The sequence below is a fragment of the Polyodon spathula genome, chromosome 15 (assembly GCF_017654505.1).
Source record: "Polyodon spathula isolate WHYD16114869_AA chromosome 15, ASM1765450v1, whole genome shotgun sequence".
In the NCBI taxonomy this organism is placed as follows: domain Eukaryota; kingdom Metazoa; phylum Chordata; class Actinopteri; order Acipenseriformes; family Polyodontidae; genus Polyodon; species Polyodon spathula.
This window is the reverse complement of record NC_054548.1, coordinates 4,516,952-4,544,024: the sequence shown is the minus strand read 5'-3', so window position 1 is coordinate 4,544,024 and position 27,073 is coordinate 4,516,952. Positions and strand designations below refer to the sequence as shown.

The window sequence follows — 27,073 nt, the reverse complement described above, 5'->3', positions numbered from 1 at the left end:
TTATTATTATATTATTATTATTTATTACCAAGCAATGGAAAGTTACAAGATTTTTATGTAATAAAACTTTTTCATTATTTTTTTGTTTCTGAAATGTGCACGTGTGAGTAAATGTGATACAAGTCTTCTAGCCATTCCAAGGGCTATCCACAGAGGGGGTATATAAAGAACCCAGGCAACATGTTCTGCATTTTTTGTAGACGGTATGTAGTCTGTTTAGTGTTTGTTCACCTTATTATGTTTCCACGACCCCTACTGTTAATGCTGCTTGTAGAGAAAGACATGTGGTATCATCTGATCAAAAACTATGGCATTTAACCTTCAGCAATTGCACTCTTGCAACATTAATTAAGATTCACATTGTGTTAGTGAAACTAGACTTATTTTACATATTTCACAGTTGAAATGCAATTATATGTGCTTTGACGTAATAAAACAAAACAAATAATCACAATAATGCACTGCATTTTATTATTAACACACTCTTACACATCTACTTCATGTACAAAAAGCTCTGTGCTTTGTACAATGTCTTTGATTTACCCTTGTTAAGTTACCCACCATTTGCAAAAGCCCTTTTCAAAAGGTTTATTTCTTAACACAACTTTAGCCAAGCATGGAAGAAAACTGACAGAATTTTAGAGGAAGAGATCTTTCAGCATTACGGTTGTGCTTCCTTTAGTGTTTCTTTGAACCAATGACCTTGGGGAGAAAAAAAAAAAAAAGATAAAACAATAAGCAACCTGCTATGTTGTTTGTACAAATGAATGCTTATGGTTAGAGCTATAATATGCTCCTTGCTTTAGGTTATACAATACAATTGCACAGTGGAGACAAATACCCCACTCCACCCAATCCATATTCTTTTATAGGGATTTGGTGTTGTATTTGGTGTTTCCATAGATCATTCAAGAAAGGAATGCAACCTTTGCATGAACCTGCACAAAACGATTGTTAAACACACTAAACTCACTAGAAGTATTTCTCATGCTTAGATGTTATTATATGGTGGAGAAAACACCCACTTAAAAAGAAAACAGTAAACACATATAAACCACTATACATAGATGAAGAGAGGCAGTGGTTTAGTTTTGAATCCCACCCCAATAGCGTACAAACTGAAATGACGGAGTGCAGATGCAGGCAATGCTCATTGGCACTCCCCTAGCCACCTTCAATTTGTTCAACTTCAAATTTTAAGGGCGTTTATAAAAATGTAACTGTTTTGTGATAGAAAAAATTAAAGGCAAAACATGATATCAACTGATTTTTTTTTTTAAAAAGTGACTGATAAAATGAATGAACTAGTTGATAGTAAAGCATGTTTATTTATAAATAAATGCTGTGCATGTGAAGTAACTGGTGTGCCCCTAAAAGACACACCAGATGTACCAGACATTACCTTTCCCCTAGTACTGAATTCTCTGAATGTGTTATCTTGTTTCCCTTAAGTTAGTTGGTTGGCTTTAAGGTTTACTAAAAGGTATGATACTGTAAGTTGATCAGTCATATTCCAGTGTACCTTTAATTCTTCCTCACACATCAGTCTCTAGCTCTAGGCGGCTGATAATATTCTTGTGTAGGCCTTGTGCGCCTTGGCTGCCCATCCCCACCTCCACGGTACTCTAGTGACTTTTCATAATACACGTCATCTTCTTCCTGTGAGCAAACAACCACTTTTAAATGACTGTTTAATCTTACTCGGTTTGTGTGTTAAGAATTTTATTTGAACTGGTTTTAGCAGTTTCCACGGTTTCTTGTATGGCGTTTGAAAATGTCCATAATACATAACCTGAAATACAATGTTTACTGTTTTGCTTTTCTTACTGTAAACCAATAAAGGTGATTCAACTGTCACTTTAGACTACTAGGTTGAAGTTGTACCAAGGCGCATCCTTTTCTTTGAAAAATACTCAGAACCAATTCCATTATTTTTCTTTCCCCCTCTAAATAACATTTCTGAAAGTGTAAATTGCCTATATTTTCCCAACGAACAGAACACTTACCCATGTCTCAGCTTCAATGGGCTTGATGTTCTGGAGGAATACTTCTTCATAGTTCCCATAATCACTGAACACAACCACTGCTGTTGTTCCTGAAGGATGAACTCCATTGATTCTGGCCCGGTAAAACTTGAGAGAACAAAGAATATACTTTATACCGGTTTTCTATAGGTTTTCAACAAAGAATTGAATTTTCACAGAGCTTTCACTGGCTAAGCCTATGAAGCACAGTATGCAACAGACTTTAAGCAATTTTTAAAAATAAAATCATACTTACTTTAAGTATCATTACCTTAAATTATGAATTGCATTAGATAGCTAACAAAAGTTGCCTAACGTTAAAGCACTGTCCTATTAACATATAATTATAAGAAATTAGTTAAGACTGATTAATTCCTGATTTATCTTAGATTTGTTGTGGAATAAAACAAGAATTGCTCAGTAAAATCATATATTTTTATTTCTTACCTTATTATCTTCCCAGTAAAGAGCAAGGCACTGGTCTCCTGGTTTCCAATGATCATAGTGCAAACGGTTAGACTCTGAAGAAACATAAGGGGTTTCAAAAGCTTTCTCAGGCTTGATTGGCCCGGACCTTGTTCTAGGTCCAATATTATAAAAAACATTTTTGCTTTCATGATCATTGAAAGAGTTTATACTTGGTTTCTTTATGAGTCCACTTCTTTTATTGTGAGAATGCTCCAACTCTCCATTTTGCACACTGTGAGTGTTGACAACTGTTCTAACAGTACCAAAGTCATTTGCTATATTGGTGTCACTGTCTCTTCGTGAATTAAAGAAGTTTCCATTATCCACGGCTTTTGATTTTCTTTCATAATTATCTGTGTTCTGCTTGTCATATTTTCCTCTCTTTTGATGATTTGCTTCAATTTTGTAATCACGACTTGGATTTCCTTTGAGGTCCATTTCACTGCTGCATTCCTTGGATTTGTTCTGCATAGTATTATCCCATAGACTCTTTTTAACAAACATTTCATTCTGTGGGGAAGTGCCTGACAGTGCATGCTCTCTTTGCCTCACATTGGTGGAGTAAGTTCGGCCTCCCTTCTTTCCCTGTTCAGTCCTATTTTCAGACCCTACATAGTTTGTTTTTTCAGGAGCAGTCCATCTTGATGGGGCAGATGTTTCCTGAGCTGGCCTGGCAGGTGGGCTGTCTTTTTGGAATCGCGGTGGTCTGTCATTTCTTTGATGCCTCACTTCATTTCTTTGAAGATATTTTGGACGCATGGGTTCCTGGGGTTCCCTTGTACAATGGTCTTTGATTGGGTAAAAGATCTTGTTCTGTTGTGCCTGATGGTTCAGTGTAGATTGGCTTTTTGGTTCTAGGCAAAAGGGAGATAAATAATCAGTAAATAACCAGATGGGTAAATGAATCATAAAATCCTTTTGTCCATTACCAGCTACTTGCATAACGTCACAGTAAATCTGATCCAGTCTTCTTACAGCATAATATGGATAAAGGAGCAGTGTACACTGTTTGAAATACCACTGAATGCACAATTTTGAAGTGGTTGTAGGCCACAAAATAATTTCATAAAACATACTTGTTTTGCACTTTCACTGAATAGGTCTCAAACGTGCAGTTTTGAAAGAAACAGAGGAAAGATTTATTTTCATTTTAAAACATGACATGCATTAAGTTAGATTTTTCATTTTGTTTGTTTCCTTCCAGGAAGTCTGATATTGCTCTGCTTCCCATGTAATTTAATTTTAGTGTGCACAATTATTTTACCCCTGATTTTCTCCCCAATTTGGAATGTCCAATTATTTTTTCCCCTCACCGCAGAAATTCCCCATGAACCGAAGGTTCTGCGGGCGTCCTTCAATCAAACGACTAATCTAGCTTCCTCTTTTACACTCAGGAACTCGAGAGCAGATGTCAACGAGCCAACAGCCTCCTGAGAACAAAGGCCAGCCCTGCGGGTCTCCATTCTGAGCTCACTGGGCGCCTGGCCAGCAGGGCTCGCTGTAGCGCGATGAGGAGAAAGCAGAGCCAATGTGACCCTCCCTTCAGAATCCCCAGCAAAGACCGGTGACTTTGCACAGCCAGATCGTGAACGTCCAGAATTTTTTTTAAGGTCAAAACATCTTACAGGATACAAAGCAAGTCAGTCATTAAGGGAAGCAGATGGTTTGTTATTGGTCATAAAGATAGTGAAGGGATGGGGACAATTTCATTCTCCAGGATGACCAAAGAGGTACAAGACAGTACAAGCATGGCTTTGGATTAAATTGCAAACTTTACAGTCATTGATGAATAGTTATGCCTGAGTTAAACTGGGTTAAATGCTCCTACTTGAGCTTCCTGGTGTTCTATCATTTCAAGAAATGGCAGAGCTTTGAATTCAATCTCCTGAAGCAAATTAGGCTTGAGCATTCAGGCTGATGTAATGTACTTTCAGACCCAAATGACTGCATCAAATAAGACAAACAGATGCATTCATGTGGCTCCACAGAACAAATGGTCTGGAAGACTAACACTACAGAAGTACCTAACATATTTCTTTGAAAAAAATTAAACTTAACTTTAGCAGTTAACAAAATTAGAGTAAGTTATTATAACAATATAGTTAAAGAGAAAATTAAAACAGGAAGATGCAAGTCCCCAAATGAGGACAATGGCAATTAATGGGTTAACTGTGCCATCAATTATATAAATGATATGCAAATATCTAAATGATAGATCTGATGTAAATTCTTGTTCACAGACCACAAAGCACAACGATTGGTAAGAAAATATTAAACAATTTCTAAATTCTAAAATGTTTTTAAGTGGATATTTTACATTGTAAACATGACAAAAATGACCCATCTGTATATTATCAACACTGCCTGCAATCATTGATCTTGAAGGAATTAAGAGCTGTCTAACAGACCCTTTATTAGACTTATCTTAATTCCATCAATTAAGCTTCACCATCTGTTTGATGTTGAACATTTGTCACACATAAAACTTTCACTTGAATATGTTTTATAGGCATTATAATTTTTAAAACTGGCTAGAAGAAATAATCAAAATGTGTTTCACTGATTAAAGGTCAAAAGCAGTGTAGCAAAATGTGTATTCTCTAACCTGAAAAGAAACTGTATGAACTGAAAGCCTTCAATGTGTTTTTCTTTAAAATAGTCATTTGTAATCGGGAGGTTATGCAGCAGCTCAGTGCTAATTATTCTCCTTGTACGCAAAATTTCTCTGGAGCTTGCAATTCAACCCACAGTCAAATAAAATTATAAAACAATTAAACATAATCAGCACAACTTTTCCCCACCACTCAATACTGCTAGAAACAACAGGGCTCCAGGGCTTACAACTGCTTAAAATACAAGAGAAAAAACATAAAAAAAACGAAACACACTAAAATTATACAAAACCAGAAAGATAATGTTTGTACTCATTTGTATGCTACCTCATTGTTCATCTATGCTGCATTTTACTTGTTCTGCTTTGACTGTCCTCCATGTGATCTGCTGTTCACCCACTACACCTGTCCTCAAATACTGTCAACTTGTTAAACTTCAACAAATTTGAAATTTCTTTAAATTGCATGTACCAACGGAAATGCAGGTACCATTTAAATTATTTCTTAAAAACGTGTGACATGCAGACACATCCATAGGCACCGCCATCATACCCCAAAAGAGGTATTAAGGCAGTTTAGCACAGTTCATTATGACTGGAACCTATTTGCCCCCTTACGTAAAATGAGGGAATATTTTACAGTAGCTGCACAACTGCAAATCAATACAGGTTGATCAGAATATCGTTGAAAGTCATTATTGGTATCGAAAACAAGAGGGGTTGGTATATACCTTCAATAGAGAAAGAACCCATCTTTGACTCCAAGAAATCAAACAAAGTACTAGGGCCAGAAGGTCTACCACCCAACAATTCATCTTCATCTTCTGGTCTAGTTCTCCCTCTGCCTCGCCCCTTTCCTGCAAAAACAAAAACATCTATGTTTGGAAGCTGACTATGACTTGATCTGGTATTCTTGTATGGAGAGTTAATCCAATGTCTTCCTTTTTCATTACGTTACGTTCCTGTTCTAAAATGTGTTTTGTATACACAGAGCTAAGTTACTGTCATAAATTATTTTTCAGTTAATAATTCAGTGTTTTGTATTTATAGTACCTCTTGGCAGAGGTCCCTGAGCAGGTTTCGGCTTATTGCTATTTAGTAGAAAATTTAGTGCAGCTTCCAAGTTGTTGCTATGATCCATAAGAGCCTGTCTTGCAGTTTCTTTATTGAAACCCATTTCAATTATGTCTCTTAAAGCCCTCTCATCCACCTGAAAAAGACAAGAAATAAAAACGAAACTGGAAATTGGAGATTTTGTGAACAAAAACAAAGCATCCCTGTTTCCTTTTTTTTTTTCTTTTAACAAAACAAACAAAAATAATATAAAAAAGTATAATGCTGTTGGTACATACAGCCATCCGATTGGATATACTGTTCAGCAATAGAGACACATTTTTAAATCTTAATACAGAAACAGATGCAGAGATGCTGGTATCATAACATTTAATTTACTTTCACTTTCGCTTAAACAGCAAATTATTTTGCAGAATTCCTGTGGTATCAATTAGTGGTTAAAATCACTTTCCTGCAAACTATATAACTCAAAGCAGCTTGTGAACCACCGCTTTCGTTTTTAAAAGGACACTGGTGGTGAATAAAAGCCAAAATCATTAGTTTCATAAACTCTATTGCATCTAATCTTTCTTAACTGACACAGGTTAGTATTCAATCCATTGTTCCTCTCTGCTATAAATTGTGAACTTTTTGCACCATCTAGTGACAATATAACTGTAGCATAACCTCTCTTAAGCTTCATCAAAATGCCTTGCAAAATTTCAGCTAATTAATAGTATGTACATCATGCACACAGCTGAGGGCATCTATGTACAATCAATTCAAAATAATTTTGAATTGTTATGATCATAAAGTGTGCAGCTCATTTTTCATTACAATTTTCTGCTTAATATTTAAATTCATATAACTGACAGGTTAGCGCATATACAGTGGCTATCTAAATATCTATCTATCTATATATATATATATATATATATATATATATATATATATATATATATATATATATATATATATATATATATATATATATATATATATATATATACACACACACATTACAACGTGACCCATTATGACCCATTATAGTGCGGAATCGGTTATAACACGGTAAGATCGTAGCTCCCACTTCCCTCATAATGCAATTTGACTCACAAGCGTTGGGTTTTATTGTTGTTTTACATTACCGTATTTAAACCCACTAGGACATATAATATTTATAAATCTCCTGTGCTTGCACTGTAGTTTTTTTTCAAAAAGTAAAAAAAAACAAAAACTGTTTGTTAATGTTACAAAACAAGTACAAACAATATAAGTGTGTATAAATGTCCTTGGATTCTGTGTTAATGTATTTACAGTTTACAACATTTGTTATAACAAATATACAGTAAGAGTGGTGTAAACTTTAAACTGGTGGAATAGCAGTTTCTATTATACCGTATATATTGTAAAGACCCGGGATTTATACTGTTCCACGACTACACTATGGACCCTTTGTGTGTGTAAGCAGGGAAGCGGTTAGCTTGCCTCCGCTGGGACTGATTGACGTCCAGGGAGGCGGGGACATGAAAGCTCACATCAACGCGGTCAGAGCTGACAGCCAAGTCAGACAAGCTGCTGTGTGAATGTGAAAGACTGTTTGTGGTTTTTTGTGTGGCCCAGGCTGACAGGGCCAGGAATAATCGTCCCAATAAACCGTGGATTCGAGTACCTGCGAGTCTCCTTCCTTAATTTTCAACAGTATATTACACTATCAATTTGGCCATCGTAAATAATTTCGGGAATGCCAATATTCGTTATAAAGTGAAACACAAATAATGCGGTCTCCAATTACGGACCCCAACCGCGTTATAACAGGGTAGCACTGTATACACTGCTCAAAGAAAGGGTACATGTGAAAAGCTAATTTAATCTGTAGCGTTTTGTAGTGAATACATTGAAAGAATATTTCAAATGTATTTTACACTGAATCAAACTGACCTAAGAATAACAGTCACAATGCAGGTGGGGGTTGCACCATTTTTCACACATAAGTTAACTGCAGGTTGGGCTCCCTCTAGCAGCGAAGCAGGCAGTCATACGTTAACGTTACTTTATTTTCATTCTGATGTATTTTAAAGGGTCCTGATTGGGCTTAAAATGTTTGAAATGAATGATAAACCTTTGTAAACATTTAATTTTTAAAAGGTGGTTTTTTTTGGTTTTTAGTTTAACTACAGTACTTAAGCTAAGAAGAAAACTGTGAAAATATATCAGTCTTGGGTGCTTAATGTATGCCTTTTGTGAATAACCCACTGATAGGCATAACACGTTATTTATTGCTATGACATGTTATTTTATGCTCAGCACAGAAAGCACGGTTTATCTATGAAAATTCTCACACTCGTTGCATATGTATGTGTATATATATATATAAAATTTGTATACACCGTTTAGAATTTTGGTGCTTACCAACTCTCGATAAACACCTTCAGAGCGGCCTTCTGTCCATGCAGGTTTTTCCTCTCGTTTTCTCTGGAATGTATCTCTGCTTTTGTAACTTACACCAATGGTGTTGAGATTGCTTCCAGCATTTCCTCCTCCTCCAAATGTTCTTGTCTTTAAGGAAGGAGAAAAATGAATCAATTTGTTTTATAAAAAAGGACAAAAACAGAAGGAAAAAATAATCTAGCATCAATTATAACACACAGAAACAAATAGGCTAATTAATGTATTGTGCGGGGAAATACTAACTTTAGTTGGATTGTCTTTTAGACTGGTGGTTCAGTATAGGAAACATAAATCCTCTCAACACAATATACAGGACTAGGTATTTTCAGTTATCATTTTTATATGACGCTTTTTGTAAGACTGAAACCATTTAATTGGTTTTAGTCCAGTTTTCGTTAGTGCTGAAATAGTTTTGCCGATTCTAAGACTGATAATATTTGAAAAAGCACTGTCTTCAACGCAAGTGAAAACATCCTAGAAAAAAGCACAAGAGGCAGCTTAATTTAAAATATTGCTGCTGGACTAGATTATTACATTGATGCAGTCATCGTTTACTTTACTTAGAGCATGTAAAGATCCAAAAATCACCTAGATTTAAGGTTTGGCATATTTATTTCATACCTACCTCTTTGCTCTTTGCCACTTCTGCAATGGCAGCAATCCTTTGCTTCTCAAATTCATCATTTTCATCTGCAGGCTTAACAGTATTTGTAACCTGTAGTGTCTTCCTTTGATCCAGCTCCCTGGTGTCCACTTGCTCTTGATTAACACATTTCTTAGAAAGAGAAGACGTCTTAGTGCTGCAAAAGCTTTTCAACTAAGTCTGTTATTCTTTATCATTAATATGGAACCATAACCCATAAAGCTCTACAGTTATGGTACAATATACGACTTAAGATTGCTGTGAGACAAAAGACGAACTCTGAATTACTGATGTGATTTATTATAACTGTTGTTCTTCTGTCAGGAGTATCCTTTACTATGCATTAGGACTCCAGAGTATGTGTTACTAATGGAGAGCAGGCTGGTATATGCTGTTTATAATATCAGTAAATACTTTCAAACATTGAACCCATGTTTTTAATTAGTGTACATAGAGTACTTATTTTAAAAAAGTCGAAATTACCTGGCCAAAAGGCACAAACGGGGGTGGTCCACCTTCTGCACCAATATTACTTCTATTGTGCTTAGCTAAACTCTGTTAAAAGTGGAAAACAATACAAATAACAAAAGGATGAACTTTCCTTTGTCAATCAATGTTAAAAAAATAAAATCATCAAGCCAATTCAAATATTAGACCTTCACTTCTACTCTATACAAAAGGTTAACAACAATAACATAAAAAAAAAAAAAAAAAAAAAAAAAAAAAAAAAAAAAAAAACTGCAGCAAAAAAAGTCCCAACAAGTAACAACAAGATGCCTGAGTAGAAACTATACGGATGTGGTTAGTAAAAAACAAATAGCAGCTACTGTTGACAGCACTAAGACTCACTAAACCAGGTAATAAATAACTGCTGTGGTACAAAATATTTATACCAAATTCTGGTTTATGTTTCTGTATTTAGTGTTTGTTGGTTGTCTTGGTTTAATTAATATGGCATAATATGGCATATGGCAGTACAGGTACAATAGTTGTGTTCCTTACCATTTGTAACTCCCACTTGTCTATCATATGATCAACTTCTCCTCCAAGGACAATAATCCTGGTGTCATCCAAAAGCAAAAAGCCATTTTTTATCTGCACTGTACCCAGAAGCTTTACTTTCGTACCCGGGGGGGTGTTTAAACTGGAAAACAGAGACAAAAACGTCATTAGGCTTCAAAAAGAAAAACATTAATATATGGGAACCATGTGTCAATTAAATATCTGCATAGGTCTCAATTGCAAACATGTAATTAACACCACAACATAAAATAACTTCATTGATTGCATTTCTACCTCAACAGTGCCCTCTAGTGGCAATGTACACAAAATACCCTTTGATTTTGTTATTCACATAAACCTCATTCAACAGAAATCAACCAATCACAGTGAAGTATTTGCCAAAATTCCAGTGCATCTTACCGTGTACAATGTCATCCCATGCATAGTATACTACACCTAACCCCAATGTTTAAAAATCTCATGCATAGTATACTACACCTAACCCCAATGTTTAAAAATCTAAGTAAAAAACACACATACCTGCACTTTCTTTAAATGTTGATAAAGTTAACACGCGCCTACAAACTTTTAAAAACATAATATTTTTCATTTTAAAGCTATTCGAGTACAATCTTCATTTGTGTGATTTATAATAAGCTAATATGTTGTGTGTAGGGTGTCTCGTATTGTATAAAACATGTCACTTTGTACAGCTTGAGCAACCTCTTGCCCACATTGCACAAGATGACATCTCGTATATAATAAGAGACACTCTACACACCATGTATTAACTTAGAACATGAGTTTTGAGACATAACATAGCTAAAAATCTATGGATTAAAGCATATACATGCATTTTGTGCCTGAGTTTTAGGAAAGGTACACACAAGTGCACAGTTGGTATGTATTGCTGTTCAAGATTAATATGAAGTCCTGAACTGGTGTATGCTTTGGGACTCATCACCAGCACATCGTGGTTATGGTATTGCTATACAACCACAGGACATTAAATTATTGAACATCTATTCAGAAATTAAACATTGGTGTTTTTGTGAACAAAACAAAAAACCATCTCCAGACAGATTATTGAATAGATTTTTTCAACCAATAACCACCATGAAACTTCGTCAAGAGCATTATAAAATACACCTGGCAACCGAACGGGAGACCCCATGTCAATGAAATTTATTTTTTCCCCCCTCACCTTATTTTGGAGAGATGTTTGAATTCTACTCCCAAACAGTTGGTATGGCCATCTGTCATCTGCAATCGTAGCATCCTTGGAGCACCCTGTGATTCCTCATTGTCTTTAGGAGCGGACACATTTCTAATTTTCTGTATTTGAAGAATGCATGGGCCTTCAAGCTTAAAAAAAATTAAAAACGGTATACATTTGTTATGCTTCATACCTAAAACTCCTGTACGATTAAATGGTAAACTTTGATGTTGTGTAGATTTAATAAAGTTCAATCCAACATAAAATGCTAAGACTGGACAAAACTAAAACTGCCACAACAATGTAAACCTTCCAGTGCTCGGTTTCATTCATCACGGGCACCCCCCTTTATAAGCTTTGAACAGGCTGGCTGTAAGGGTGTACAAGTTGGCCCTATCAACTATGTGCGTTCATTTTCTCAAGACCTCTGTTCAAGTTTGAATTAAAAACCAGGTTATCCTTTTATAACCTGATCTCTTCAGCATTTAAAAAAATACAGTAATCCATACATTAGCACATCATATTTTTTCTGTATTTGTCGTTTTAAAATAAAGTTTGACTGTATTCAACTGTTATGCAAGTTGTAGGTTAAATATGTTTATTATTACCTATTTTACTCACCTTTTCCACTCTTCCACTGTTAATTTCACTTGGCAGAAATGTCTTGCCAATTGATCGTAGATCACTCTAAAAAAATGAAAAAATAGAAAGAAAACATTTGATATAATCATACTACAATTGTATATTTAGTTATTTCAGTGTATGACAACTGACAATATCAATTGGTTGTTTTTGTTTTTTTAACATGCTTCCCCCAATCACACCCCAAATGCAAATCAAATAAACTCTTAATTAATAAAATTATTAATAAAAAATAAAAATATATTAATCTACTCTGAAGAACGTTTTTAATGTCAAGGTTCCAACACATTACAACAATTCACCAGAAAGAAAGCACAAACACTAGAAATTACATACAGTACTTAATAAGTAACAGTCATAGTGATATTTCAATTCAAAATTATCAAATGCAATCACCACTGGAAGGACTGTTCAATAACTCTAGATGCAACCCATTTTCAAAAAGCAGTACCAAATAATATGATAGCAATATAAAACATTGTTTAAGTGACATAATCTGACACTTAGTTTTAAAAAACAAAACTTGTTGCATGTAATTCCTGTTGAAATGTGGGGTTGCCAAAACACTGTCTAAATAAACACTAACCACTTTGATACAGTGATCCGCAAAGCAACTGACTTATGCATATACAAACGAAGACAGCACAGATGCTACACCTACATTAAGTGCAATCCTGATAATGTCGTTAAAATGCACACTGTCCACAGATTTTGTGCAGGCTTCAATTCCTTCATCTGAGAGACACCTGTGTCAAGAAAAAAACGTGGTTAAAAAGGAACGATTTAAAAAAATAATAATTTTGCATGTGTATGGGTTCATCAAGTTCAAACTAATCTTGCATTAGTGTAATTTAGGTCAAGAACAATCACCTCTAGGGGTCATCTAAATTGGCATTTTTGCAAGCTTCACATATTCTCACCATGTGCTGCCTGAATTACACAGCTCTTACTTTGCATGCACATCAGCTTACATTTTCCCAGGAACGCCTTTCTCTGTCACATGTGTGTTATGTAGCAATAACAAAATGAATGAAACACTTCTCCAGAATAATGTCCAGTTGAGCGGGAATGGCTCTGGTCTACTGTAGTTTACAACAAGGAAAAATGTAGGCTAGAGTCTGCATTTGGATTATTGAACTAAATGTTGGTCCCCACGTTACAATAAGGCAATTTCGGCAAGTGTCTGGAATCCACATAGCTTTCTATTTTGAAGTAGAATAAGTGTGTGACAGTGTACACATTTTATTAATGCTGTTCTGTAACTTAATTATTACAATGGTTGTTTTTCGCTTACTTTTTAATTGCGATCGAATTGTTGGGAAGGGATTTTCCCACAGTACACAACCAGCATGGCACATAAAAACGTGCATTTAGCGTTCAGCTGTTTTAGCACGGTTATTAAATAGCTTAATAACAACTAGGACGACGATACAGCACAAGATATGTATGTGGGCGCTGTGTGAATGTCCAGAATATAATGCTGTATGGGGAAATTGAAGACACGCCACACAGAACCTAGTAAAATTGATCTACCTCATAACAAGTGGTAATGCAAACTAATAACGTGACACGCAAGTACACGTACGTATCAACTATACACGTTCAAGAAATGGGACAGAACGTTAAAACTCCGTAACCCCCTAAAAATATATAATAATAATAATAATAATAATAATAATAATAATAATAATAATAATAATAAATCAGAAATACAGCTAACCTAATACAATTGACAAGTATTATATCATAAGTACAGATCCTGTATTACTTCAGGCGAGTCGAAAAATACGTTTATGTTGTTCCAATCTACCCTATATTGAAGAAATTAAATAAAAAACTTTTTAGACTTGAACACAGAATTCATTTTCTGTAAAAAATAGCATGAAAATGCACAGCTGCTTACCAGCCTTCTTTGGACAGAGCTGTGGTCAAATCAGCCATTTTTTCGGAACATTCGTTTTCAACAATAGGCCTGCGGTCTTTTTTCAGCTGTTTAATTAATTGGAAACCCCCAGTTTCGGTGAATTAATTAAAAGAAATACATGTATAATGGCTTTTAAAAAAATAATAATACAATTATAAAAAACGCAACAATGTAAACAAAATTTACGTCAGATCACAAAAAACCAACCAACTCAAAACTCTGCACAAGCGCCGCCTGCAAGTTTTGAAAGGTTACTGCGTGACCCAAAGACGTAAGCACGTACAGTATCTTTGAAGCCATACGCCACATAGGACTGGCAAATGGAAAGGTGCGTCGCAGTACCATACATTACAATATCCTGAAAACAGATAGACAAAATAAGATCCGTTTTTTTTTTTTGTGCAAGCTGTTCACTCGTTCTGTTGGTGTGATTCGCTGGTTTGTTATTTTGACAATGATCCTGCTAATGAATACATAGTCATGGATGCGGTTCAGTAGTTCTCACAGATACTTGCATTTGTATTCATGTCATTGCACTTTTACTTTCAACGCATTAACAACCATGGTAACCAGAAGGTGATATACTGACACATTATTAAACTAGAGCAGCAGTTCTGTTGATCTGACCTCTCAAACACTGGCCTCTTTTCAGGGTTTTCATTGTCCTTGTGGGTTGCAGGTTAAGTCTGGGTGCTATTTTCCCCCCCACCTGGGGCAGTTAAGCACAATAACTGTACGGGGTTACATATAGTTATAACGGTACCAATTTTACCTTGGTGAGAAAAATGACATTGCGCTATTCTTTTGTGTGTAACGCAAACTCAAATTTTACCTCTGGGAGCCTAGACTAAAATTCAAGCACATTTTTTTGTTTGGTTATACGACATGGCAACATTTCTCCCCCTCTTCCACCTCCCCCGACGTCACCTCTTTAATCGTGACTAAAATCAAGTTCTCCGCGTTTTGAAAAACTGCGGTATTTCTCACAAAAGATACGATAAAACAGACGGAAAAGGGGAAAGAATGGTTTGATCAATCACACACATTCTCAAAACAGCCGTTAAGACAGTTTGGAACCGTCATATCTGAACAGAGCCCAGTGAAGCTGAGTCACAGATTCCTTTGAGCTCCTCCCTATAAAAGCAAGGCAGCAGGAAGAAATCATTAAACAGCGTCACTAAAAAAGACCGGCACCGAGTTAAAAGAGTAGCACATTGCCTGACCAATTGTAATGCCAGTTGGACGGACTGTCAAACACTTCCACCAACCAGAGATCCACTGCAGGTGATGAGGCTTCCGAAGACAACGCGAGGGGGTCGGCTAAAGGGGCGGGGTTACATGGTACAATGTGGCGGGATTTTTCAGATTAATGTCATATCAATTTCAGTTAAAAACTACTTCAGTTGTGCATGACACTCCGCTGGCTATAAACATACATTCTGAATGGATTAGGAGTGATAGGAACTCAGTATAATTGGTTGTTAGGAGGCTTGTTTTTTTTTTTTTTGTAAAACTTTATTCATTTTCGCGCTGTTCTTGTTTGGATTAGTGAGTGTGTGACCCTTTGCCTGTGTAGCCGCAGCGTTAGTGATTAGCTGTGCCTCTCTATTTATAAACAACTATTTATCTTGCATTGCAGTTAATATGCAGTTAAAAGAATAATACACACATACTATTAGAGTATATTTGAAAAGCCATGGAGAATTACCGTCAGCAGCGGTATGAGTCCTCTGCCCCTGGACGGGAGAATAAATTTAGCAAAAAGAAAGTTTTTGCTGGGGGAGCCGGCGGCACTACCGCACATTATGAAGACGGCGAAAGGAAGCCTAAATTTGTAAGTATTCCCTTATTATCCTATTTAAATGCACTGTAATAGTACTGACATAAACAGCAGATAATAGAACATACTCTGCTTTCTCATAACCATTCCAACCAGGCCTGTCCCCTCCCAAATCAAAGACTGTCTAACTTATTGACAAATAAGTACTTGTTCAATTGACTTGTTCGCAAAGGCTTTTAATTGTATATCTGTTTTGTTATGTATAATATTATTTAGCCTTTACGATAAAGCTACTCGACTGTGTCACATTTTTGCAGATAGAAACTGAAAATTGTGCTTTGGAATTATAATGTAAATGTGAATATTTGAAGTGTTACAGCTGTTTAAGGGTTGGGAAATATTTTAAAGGAACAGTTCAAAGGAATCGGCCTGAGTTCCCTCATTCCTTGCATTCCCTGTTTCGGGGTGTGATTTGCAAGCACAGCGAGTAGCTGTCTCTCATCAGCCATCTTTTAGATACCTCCGAAAACAACCAAGTAATGTACATTAATATACATGTAGATTCTAATGCACAGGATATGGTAAAGAAATATAAATTTGCAAACAGTGCCAAATACTGACATAGCAAGATACGTGTGAGTGGCGCTATATGTGGAATCTATTTCTGTTTAGAGGGTCTCTACTGTTAGTTTGCAAGATGTACATTATCAGTATAAATGAGAAGCAACTGGAGAAGGGCACACAGTCAGAGCTGCTGCTCTGCAGCATATCACACAAGGCTGTGAAGAACTCTGAGCCTCATTTCCTGAGCTTCATCTGGCTGCTTGCATTTGGAAGGGAATCATTGAGTACTTTACTTCATTGTCTGATACTGTCATCCAGTCAAGCTTTCTTATTAGATCAAATAAATAACACTGACAGAATATGGATCTTTTTTTTATTTTGTCTAATAGTGACAGCACTATAAACCACGTTTTAAACCTTTTTAGATGTGTGTAATATATATGTAACATATTGCAGTCATTTAGAACTACCACAGAGCGATCAAGCATAAAGATTTTCAGCACAACCTGTGCAAAACTCAGGTATTTTTCATTTCTGTTTTTAAAAAAAACAAAGCAATGTATAAATGACCTTTTAAATGAAGAACACCCTGATTCTACTGGGCAGGGTTATACTTTTATTTAACAGCTAATTCAATATTAAATCATATTTGAATATTTGTTTACATTTTCAAAGAATATTTGAACATGAAAAACCCATGTCCATCCCGGCTCTTAAACAAACAAACAAACAAAAAAACCCTCAAATAGTATGTGCTGCAGTCAAGAGTGTGGCGAGAAGCAAAAAGGCAGGCTACTAAGAGATTCAACAATTTGTTTCAATTTCCAGAGCTGGCATATCTTGAATAATGGGGTCATAGTTTCTGCAAAGGCGGGGAAAAAGCTGAACATATTCATGGAAACCTGGCAAGAAGCTTATTGGAAAGTTTAAAATTCCACAGGATAAGTCATGCAGTTGCTTACTTTAGTAGAACCAGCCCTTCCTCTCCACTGTAGCATGATGCTGCTTTCCTACAAAGCCTTCTGAGACATAGCCCTGTCAGTCACACAAGCGAGACAAAATTAGACAACAAATTATTAAACTTGGATGCTTGCTCGCAGTAATTTTCTGAAAACAAAGATGTCAACATTTTCTAGTTTTAATAAAATTAAAATAAAGAGCATGCTGCTTTAATAGCATTACAGTGGGATTTGTATAATTGTGTTTTGCAACATTGGTTTTCATTTATTACTCTCCTCTTAACAGAAAATAGGATCAAAACAAAAAAATTGATCACTATACGTAACATGAACCCATGCAAGTTGTGCCAGTGTCTGGAAAGCGTGATGCGTTTTCGAGTGATGTACAGAACCAGCATATGTATCCCAGGATTCTGACTCGCTTGCCACTTCTGAAGTAGCCCTTTTGTTGATCCAGTTTTTTATGTTAATCCCACACATCACTTGCCATTTTAGAAACTGGCTTTCAAGTTCTGGCAAGGTGGTAAGTCAGGGCTCGGCAAAACACGCTGTGTTAAGCTTTTCTAATATGTCAACTGTGTAATTTATGGCAGACAGACATGGATTCTTGCCTTCAAAGTTATGTGCAGCAATGTTTGTTAAAATATTCAGATAGGTTCTACGCACTGAAGAAAATAATATTACTCCATGCTGCTGTTTTCACACCGCACTACTAAAGATTTCTCTCATTGATCAACCAATGAGCACTGACACTACACCAAGTAAACAAACCTGTAAATACAAATAAAATATTGAATTTAATCATGTTCTCTTTTTAAACTTGGAACATAATTACACCTGAGAAACAAAATAAAAAATAAAATATCTTGCTGTACTGTATGTGCAATCTTCTCTATTGCTCTGTACCATCAAAAATACTGACTACTCTCTTCCGGTCTTAGCAGACTTTGTTGCTTTATATAGATTAAGCAATGGAGGGCTTTGATTTAATCCCATTCTTTCTTTTTGCTTTATTCATGGATAGACTTGTCATGGCATTATTGACAAATTGCTGATTAGAGAAATTATACTAACCTTTATTATACTTTTCTCTAGAATCTATTCAATTTAGCCTTGTCTTATCTCTTATGTTTCCTTTGTTTTCTTGACCCCTGGGTGAAGCCGCATTCGGCACGAAGGGATTGAGATTAATCAAAGTGTAAAATGAGCAGTTGGAGGCTGATTAAAAGAGGTTAATCTTGCATCATTTACGTGATGACTTGGCTGGTGTCTGAGATTAGGTTCACGAGTAAACAAAACCAGTGAAGCCCTTTTGTCCAAGCGGCAGTGCGTGTAAATAGTGCTACTACAGTACTACTGCTTGGGGAGAGCGCTCTTGTTATACAGGTAGAAAACACAATGTAAAGGTAGACTGTAAAGAGAATTGGAGGATCACCATGAATTTTCGACTCATAGCAGGAGTAGGCATGAGCGGCTACAGACAGCTTTTGAAATGAGGACAAAAGGCATAGTTTAGATCTTGGATTTAAAAAGAAATGCCTGTGCAAGTAGCTTTTTGCACATTGTTTGTCTAGAACTGTTCATGTCAGAAAGAAATTCAGTGGGCTCAGGAAGTTTTGGAAGCTGGGATTCCCCTGGGAATGCTTCTACTGTAGCTGTATTAAAAGTAAGGAGCTTCTAATGTGTGGCACCAGCTGATTCTGATTATTTCAAGATGACACTACAAGCATGTCATTGTCACTGAAAAAATATAGTATTCTTTTAAATATGAAAAGCAATAACACGTTTCTGAACTTAAAAGAAAAACAAAAAACTGCCAAATACATTTTGTGTTTCTTATTAAAAGTACTGGGCATTTCTATTTCAGCTAAAATGATCTCTGGTAATTTTAATCCTGTATTCACCTAAAGTAGTAAAGAAGGGATGTGCTATTTGTGGCTTCATTAAGGATTTGTTCTTAGAATTAAGCCTTTTACAAGAAGTAGAGCTCTTACTGAACCGGAAAGGTCATAGACTGGCCTTTAAATGTGAAATCTAATAGCGTGTAGTGTTGGAACTACAAGAGTGTCCTCTCCCTCCATATTCATGAATTTAAATGTGAAATCTAATATTGTGTAGTGTTAGAACTACAAAAGTGTTCTCTCCCTCCAAATTCAATTGTGCATTAAGGTCTGCCACAAGTCAGTCTTGCACTGAGGTTTACCGTATGTACTCAATATTGCTCCAAGTCTTGACCGCCCATATTCATATTAGCGACCGAAGGTTAAGAAGGCCCCCCCCCCCCGCCACTTATTCAATAACGTTTTTATTTCTTCTACACAATGAAACTAAGTGTGCTATTAATGTATATTTTGTTTTGTGTTTATTTGTACTAAAATACAATTTCACATTTCTCCTGCAACTTTGTGTTAAGATTTACTGAAGTTTTAGTCCAGTAACCATTGTTGAAATGTTACTGGGCTGTATTATGATGAATAAGTTACGTTATACATACATGACAGTGAGTTAAACTAGAGTCCCACAGTGCCATATATTTGTTTTTTTAACTGAAATGTACTTGCAAGTTTCCAGTTAAACATTCATGCATTTGATATTGAGATCAAATGCTTTTTGATTTTATTATTTTTGGAACATGTTTTAATTTGTTTGGCTGTTCATTCAAAATTGAAGCAACATACAGAATGAAGATTTTGCGCTCTTCGCTTCACCTGCGGTGGCATTAGTTCAATTATTTTATTTGTTTCGCTCAGCTGTACATTGGCCCTATCGTCTCAGTTGTTTTCACTGAAGAAATGTACTGACAAGTTGCATTATTTGAGGAGAAAATAGTCTAAGCAGCAGATAGGGGACTCCCTGAGCTCACTGTCAGTTGTAAACATTTCTTGCATTTAATGGTATTGAGGCCAAATGTGAAAGTTTGTGCATTTGTTTTAATGGCTCCTCCTAGTGGCACTGTTGAGCATAGCCCTTCTATTTAACCAGATTAAATAACGGTGTAGCACTGTCTGTGCTCTTTGATTGTATTATCCAGAGCTTTCTTTCAGTGATTTATAATTTCTTGTCACGCAATAAATTAAATAACAATTTAAAGATGCAGTCGTCGTCTCCTCCCTTTTAATTGCCCTAGACATCCAGCACATAGTCTGCTTCGATTGCTTTGAAAAGCCTCATACAATCCAGAATGATTTGAGCAGTTGACAGTGTCACACCCTGCAGCTACAAAGATCATTTCTCCTGTCCCTTTCTATAACCAGCAATCTTGTACAGATTAATCTTGCACAATAACCTGGTAGTCTTGCACACGCTAATCTCCCTGGAGGCAGGCAGCATGACAATTGTATTTCTTTTCCTTCCAGTTCTGAAACAGATACACTGTGCTTGCGTTAGATTCTTCAGTATACTGTACTGCTACTTGCTGTTCTGCTGTGATTCACGTGATTGGTGGTGTGGCTATAAATGTAAATTGTGCTTTTTGCAACGCACTTGTTATTCCCACAAGCTATCGGATTCACTAACTGAAGCAGCTTTGCCCTTTTGACCCGGAAGGTCAGTAGTACTGTAAATCTAGTTTTCCCTAGTTTTGTTGTCTTGTTACAGTATGCACCAAGTTTCCCAATCACAATCTAATTATTATCCAAGCTAACTTTAGAAGTAACTGGAAGGGGTGATCATTGTCATCAGCAATGTGGTCAGAAAAGTGTACTGATCTGCTGCACACACAGTGAGCAATTGTCTCTAGTGTTTGAGTATGGTGGAAGTGCAGACATTTTCTGATTGGTCTTGATGTGTTTTTTAGTGAGTGTTACATTGATTATATAAGTATTGCAAGGAAAAAATAAATCAATTCATTTTCTTACCAGTTGCTGGCTTTATTGCTCTCACTGGTCTTACATTATTGTACATGTTAATCTTTTGGTTCATTGCCATGGTTAGAGTATTTAGAAAAGACATCTGGTGCTCTTTTTACTGTCTCCATAACCAATCATGCAAAATATACCAGTGTTGGTTCTTCTGTGAGCCTGTAATCCTGAATTAGCTGAACATGCTGAATTGTACATTGTATAAACGTTGTAAAATGATCATTCTTACTGGTATATAGTGTAAATGCCTTGTGAAAATCTTATGTTCCACTGCTGCAGTATTTACATCAAGAAACACGACTGCCTTTGCTGCAGTGTACCCGTGCTCTCTGTATGACAGAAGTATGTTCAATTATTTGTAAACGTAATGCAGATTGTTTTTAGATTTATTACAGTATGGGTCCTAAATCAGATGCATACATTTCTCAGTTTCTACTTGCGAGTTGTTTACCAGGAGAAAGAAGGTCTTTCTCACCATAGTATCCATTTATCATCTATCATACTTATAGGGACTGGAATCTCCAGGTTCAGAAGCTTTTTAATTACAGATTAGACATGATGACAACCACCTGCAACAAAACTGTTTTTTTACAGTCTGACTTTGTGTAAACGCTGGACTTGTCTACTTTACTTCACATGAGGAATGTGGTGTAAACGTTCGTGACACATGCTGGGGTATCCTTGTTCCCTTATATTTTATGATCATTAAATCCACAAATAAAGCAAAAACAACAACAAAAAAAGAACAGAAACATTTGTACCAGGGTATTAATTTCCATTTGGTGCGTTTAGTGTTATTGCTTGCAATACTGTTTAAGAGAATTGCAGAGGTAAAGTATACAAACTGCTGTTTTTATTGTGTGTGTTAAAACTACAGCTAAACTTGATCAATACTGACTAAATTGTAAAACTCACTATGGGATATTTTTTATCCTCTAAACAGTGGCAGAACCTATTCCTGCTTTTCTATAATAATCCTGATGTTACAGGCACTATTTCACTGTCATTTTATTGTATATAATTGTTAGTAATTCGCAATCAATTACATTTGGGTAAACTGCAGAAAGATTGATCTAGAGTTAAATAGATTGATCACTGTTTTGTCATTAGAATAGACCCCTTTGACTTGAAAATCCAAGAAAATCCTGGTCTAGTTTGTGCTCATTAGCGAAGACAAAACAGAATGTGCAAACCCTGATTTTTATAGAAAGCTCTTGCTTGTGCATTTCAAAATGTCAAATAGCACACGACTAATTGCATAGTCTCAGTAAGACAGGAAAGAAACAATTTAGTGCATATCAAAGTCAATCTTGTCTTGCTTATTTCGCAATATTGTGAAAGATAAGCCAACTAGAAGACCGCAAAAATTAACAGGTTGCATTTTTCCATTTTCTTGACAATCATTATTTAAAATGTCTAAAGTAAATTACCAACAATTCCTTTTATGATGGGGCCATTTTATATGCATTTCAGAACCAAAAAAGGTCAAAATTCAGGGTAATGCATTTTAAGAGGATCAATAAATATAAAAATATATATGTTCTTAACCAGTATTTGTGGTCTGAAAAATGACTACATTGAATTTTCATCATTTGATTTTGCACACATATCCAAGAAAAACAAATAAGTGTCAAAAAATAATAAACCTGTTTTTTTTTGGTCTTGTAGGCAAAAAAACCCATTTCTAGACATATATTTGTTGGGGGAAAAAAATAGCATGTTTTCTGGAAAAATATGAGGATATAACGAAATCTGTTTAGTAAAAAGCACTTGCGAGTAAGGGTCAGTCAGCACATCGGTTTTCTACAAGAAATCAGTTTTTAGGAATTCAGAAGTGTTCTCTGTCTGTGTGCCTCATAGTTACTGTGTGTTGTAGAAGCAGTGTTGGTCCATTCATCCCATCATTTTTGACCACTTTTTACACTTACAAACATGCACACGTTTCGTGTTGACACCGTAGAAGGGTTTCTGAGAACTGCCTGCTGTAGTGATGTGTTTTTTTTTTTTTTTTTTGCATATATGGTATATGATCGCTCATTGGGATAACTTCAACTTTCTCTGCTTGCACATATGTGATCGTTTTTCTAAACTGAATGAGGTTTAAAAAACAGTTAGAAGTAGTCTTTCCTTTCAGTCTGGGCGCTGACATCTTCATGTGCACTGTCAGAAGTGCCATAAATGATACAAAACATGATGCAAAACGTAGCAAATTAGTAAAACAGTAATGATTTGTCATGCACACGTGACCTTTCCTTAGCCTTACCTTAGACACAAATGTGGATTTCAAGACAGTTGCCATTAAAGTGTAAACTTAATTTTGAGAATAAAAGCGAAGCACATTTGTTTTTGAATCTGACATTTTATGCTTTTTAATATTTGGAACCAAACATACTCCACAGTGACTCATATTCTGATATTTACATTGCAGAATGCAAGGGTCTGTTAATATGCAGTCATGTAAGTGTTGTCTTAAAATGACAAGTTCAGTTCGCCTAGTCCTGAGAGTCCATCTGATTTTTAATACAATACATTTTTTTTTTTTTTTTAATATATAAACATAAATCCCTTTTGACATGCATTAATGTGTGGTTTGTAATTTTGCTCCGGAAAACGGTTCAACAAATTCAGTTGGATTTCAGGGACTTTAAATCATGTTCCTTGCTTAATGATATGTAGAGATGTGCACTCTTCACTCCATTAAATTTCTATGCCATAACATGTGCAGATCGGTCAAAAAAACAGGATGATAATACATTTTAAGATAATGTACATGTCCAGAACACGTATAGCCTACTTGTCCAATCATGATATTAATGTTTTTATCCCCTGATGGGGATGAACAGTATGTATGGTAGTATGAGTTTGACATTATTGTATGTCTACAGAAAGATGAGAGATGGATTTGCAGCGTTTGTGTCACATTTACTGATGTATACATTTTGTCAGCAGTACCATGTAATGTATTGGGCCTTGTTCTCAATTTGTAGACTGACTGGTAGTAGGTTAAATGAAAAATTTAAAAACAATGGTTGCACTTTTTTTTTTTTTTTTCCCTCTTGTGGCAATACCAATTCATTTTCAACCCTTCAAAGACAGGTCAGTTTAGCGGTATGGTGATGACAGTCTGTTTTATCTATGTCTTGTACCCACTGACCTGTCTTACTAAGCTTTTGTGTGATCTTTACAATAAAAATAATGTTAGAACTGTTTGTGATGAACTTTTATACTGAAACAAGAACACAGAATAACATTATGTAGAGAGTTTGTGCCTGTTGGAATATTTGTGCTACCATGTTGATGGTGGGTGAGGGGGATCCACAAAACATGATAGAGGAAGATTATGCTAATTTGACCCAATTACAACAGGGATTTCCCTTTGACAACTGTGTAAGGGAATTGTAATGAGAGTATTTTAGCTTTTTTTCTTTCTTTCTAATCAATTTCTGTCTGACAGTAAGTGTGTACTGTGGGGTACATTTCAGGCTTATCATGCAATACTGGAAAGTTTAAAGAAAAATATCAGAAGTTAATGAAATGTGATATGCTTTGAAAAAATAAAGGCTGATGAATTTGCATACTGAATTATTAAAATTTTGGGTGGAGTTGTATCTCCCTCAGAAACATTTTAAACATGTGTTAGTTTTCATTTTGGGATTGACATTTGTAGCTTGAAACTGGCTTCTCTAGTTCTTGTGATAATGTGCTGTAGTCGGTACACGTTCCTGAGAGCACAATACAGAATATGTCTTGTGGTGACCCACTTGTGCTCAAATTCTTGCCTTGGGTGGTCTGGAGAAACCCGCACACTCAAATCTGAATAACATTTTCTGGGACATTTGTTGAAAAAAATGTACCCAGATGGGGATTATGGTGAAGTACCATATTTCAACTAGGAGAGTACACAGTCATGTGCTATTTGTAATGCGCCCCCCCAACCCCCCTAAATCACCTGCTCTTTTGAAATTTATTCACTGAGAATCATTATGATGGATATTACCAGAAAATGTGTTCTGAAAGACAGAAGGTTACATTAAACATTATTGAACCGTGCTTGGAACAAAGGTTGCACAGTTTTTAGTTTTTTTTTCTTTTTTGTTTTGTTTTTTGGTGGCTGGATTTATGAAACTTGTGAACGTCCTTAATTGAAATACCAATGAATATATATATCAAGTTACTGTAGGCAGGTTGACATTGTTTGTGTAAAAGTGAATTAGGGGCAACTTATTGATTTCAAGTTCTTGTCGTGCTGTTCAAGAATTGATTTGGTAGCTAGAATTATTGTCGCAACCACTAAATCAAAAAGATGAACAAGGTTCACTGAACTTTTCCAGCAAAACGTAACTGTGCCTTAGACAAGACTATTTTTCAGATATTTTCCAAAATAGGTTGTTGTAGAAAAATAACTGTTATAAGGTAACAGTACTGTATTAGGTGAGGCTGATGAGGATGCCAGTCTTTGTATTGTTAAACACAAACTGTCTTCAACACCCTGCGCTCACTGTGGATGTGTTTTTTGTTACACTCACTTACAACTGACCTTCAGACTCTTATTTTCTCAGTAATTAAAAAAACCAAAAGGATAATCTGGTAGTCAGTTTGAAGTTGTATTTCTTCAATACTTTAAAACTGTACAATAATTCTCCAAAATACACTGCCTTTCTTTTTATAAATTTAATCCCTGTTACAGACACCCCCCCTGCTCCCCCCATTTTTTTTGTTTTTTTGAGGATGTTTTTCAAAACTCATGATTTAGAATATGTAGTAATAAAAAAAAAAATAGAAAATAGATTTTAGGTGTTCCAGTAAATTACATCTAATACAAAAAATAAAATAAATTGGTTAATCCTGAATTATGTTTTTCATTGTAGAAAAATATTGACTTGTATTGCAGCCATTCTAATAAGTTGTACCAACTGTGTAGCTGTTGCAGATAGCAGTAATTCTGAAGAAATCACTAATTGGTTAATCCCAATTGCTTTGCACTACGGAGAGGCCACCGTTTTCTAGTTCACAGCTTTTTAGTCTTGCATAGTAGAGCAGTTTCAGAATATCATGATAGGTTTTGTACAGTTTAAGCTGCAGTATACTCTCTCTATAACAGTGGAAATGAGATGCTGCTATGCCAAAAACGAAGGAGCTATCCTGTCCCTTCAGAGCACATCTGCACAAGCAGACTTGCGAGTACAGAGCCAAAAAACATACACAATGTAAAAACCATACATCCGTTTAACACGGTGTTCCTCTGTTTACAGCATAACCCAGCTGCTTGATACTAGTGTTTCATTCCTCGAAATAACTGAATTGAGACTAAGCATACAGTATACCCCCATTGAGTAATATTGATGATAATAAAAAGGTTTCTTTTAAGCACTTTATCAAAGTAGATGCTTGCAGAATTATCATTTTCCGTACAATTGACACCCAATGTCTGCTAAAAATGACATGGGAATTTCAATTCTCAATTTTCAGCAGTTTGAGAGATTACACCGAATTAACTGTCTTTCTAGAGTAGCAGTTTGGTCACATTTTAGATGGTTTAAAGAAACGTAATGTGATGCAATATTGTTGGCTACCACTGTAGGTCAGTGATGGACTTGAAAGAAAAGTTGGATAATATTAAAAATCAATTATTGTTGGCTGCCACGTGAATCTTTCAGTTTTCAACCTATTATAATTTTTTAGTTTAAAAATCACGTCACAGTGCAGTCCACGTGAAAGGAGACAATCATCCAGCTACAAAAAAAAAAAAAAAAAAAAAAAAACAGCTGGAAAGCAACAATGTGTTTTTTTTAAATTTTTATTTATTTATTTATTTTTTTTAAAAGGGGGGGGTGGGTTTTATCAATAATCTTAATTGTTAAATGTTCAATGGAAGT

At 35.6% G+C, this 27,073-nt stretch overlaps 2 protein-coding genes across 3 annotated transcripts in view; one reads left to right on the top strand and one right to left on the bottom strand.

The window, feature by feature from the left end:
- Positions 1 to 448: 448 nt before the first annotated feature.
- On the bottom strand, positions 449 to 14,273 carry LOC121328116 (tudor domain-containing protein 3-like). Of its 2 annotated transcripts, XM_041272614.1 has the most exons (14): positions 14,014 to 14,273; positions 12,772 to 12,856; positions 12,090 to 12,155; positions 11,457 to 11,617; positions 10,253 to 10,394; positions 9,734 to 9,805; positions 9,233 to 9,382; positions 8,569 to 8,715; positions 6,157 to 6,313; positions 5,835 to 5,960; positions 2,472 to 3,346; positions 2,007 to 2,132; positions 1,523 to 1,659; positions 449 to 702 (listed from the first exon to the last, which is right to left on the bottom strand). In XM_041272614.1, exons 1-13 carry the CDS (start codon positions 14,049 to 14,051, stop codon positions 1,543 to 1,545), a joined length of 2,262 nt encoding a protein of 753 aa, XP_041128548.1. In that variant the 5' UTR covers positions 14,052 to 14,273; the 3' UTR covers positions 449 to 702; positions 1,523 to 1,542. The 2 variants fall into 2 exon arrangements, with proteins under 2 accessions (XP_041128548.1, XP_041128549.1); XM_041272615.1 differs by lacking the exon at positions 1,523 to 1,659.
- Positions 14,274 to 15,402: 1,129 nt separating this feature from the next.
- LOC121327491 (protein diaphanous homolog 3-like) overlaps positions 15,403 to 27,073 on the top strand; it is a 179,594-nt gene continuing 167,923 nt past the window's right edge. Inside the window, exon 1 of the mRNA XM_041271562.1 lies at positions 15,403 to 15,868. Within this exon, the coding sequence (XP_041127496.1) occupies positions 15,731 to 15,868 (138 nt within the window). The 5' untranslated portion in view covers positions 15,403 to 15,730. The remainder of the gene's footprint in view (positions 15,869 to 27,073) is intronic.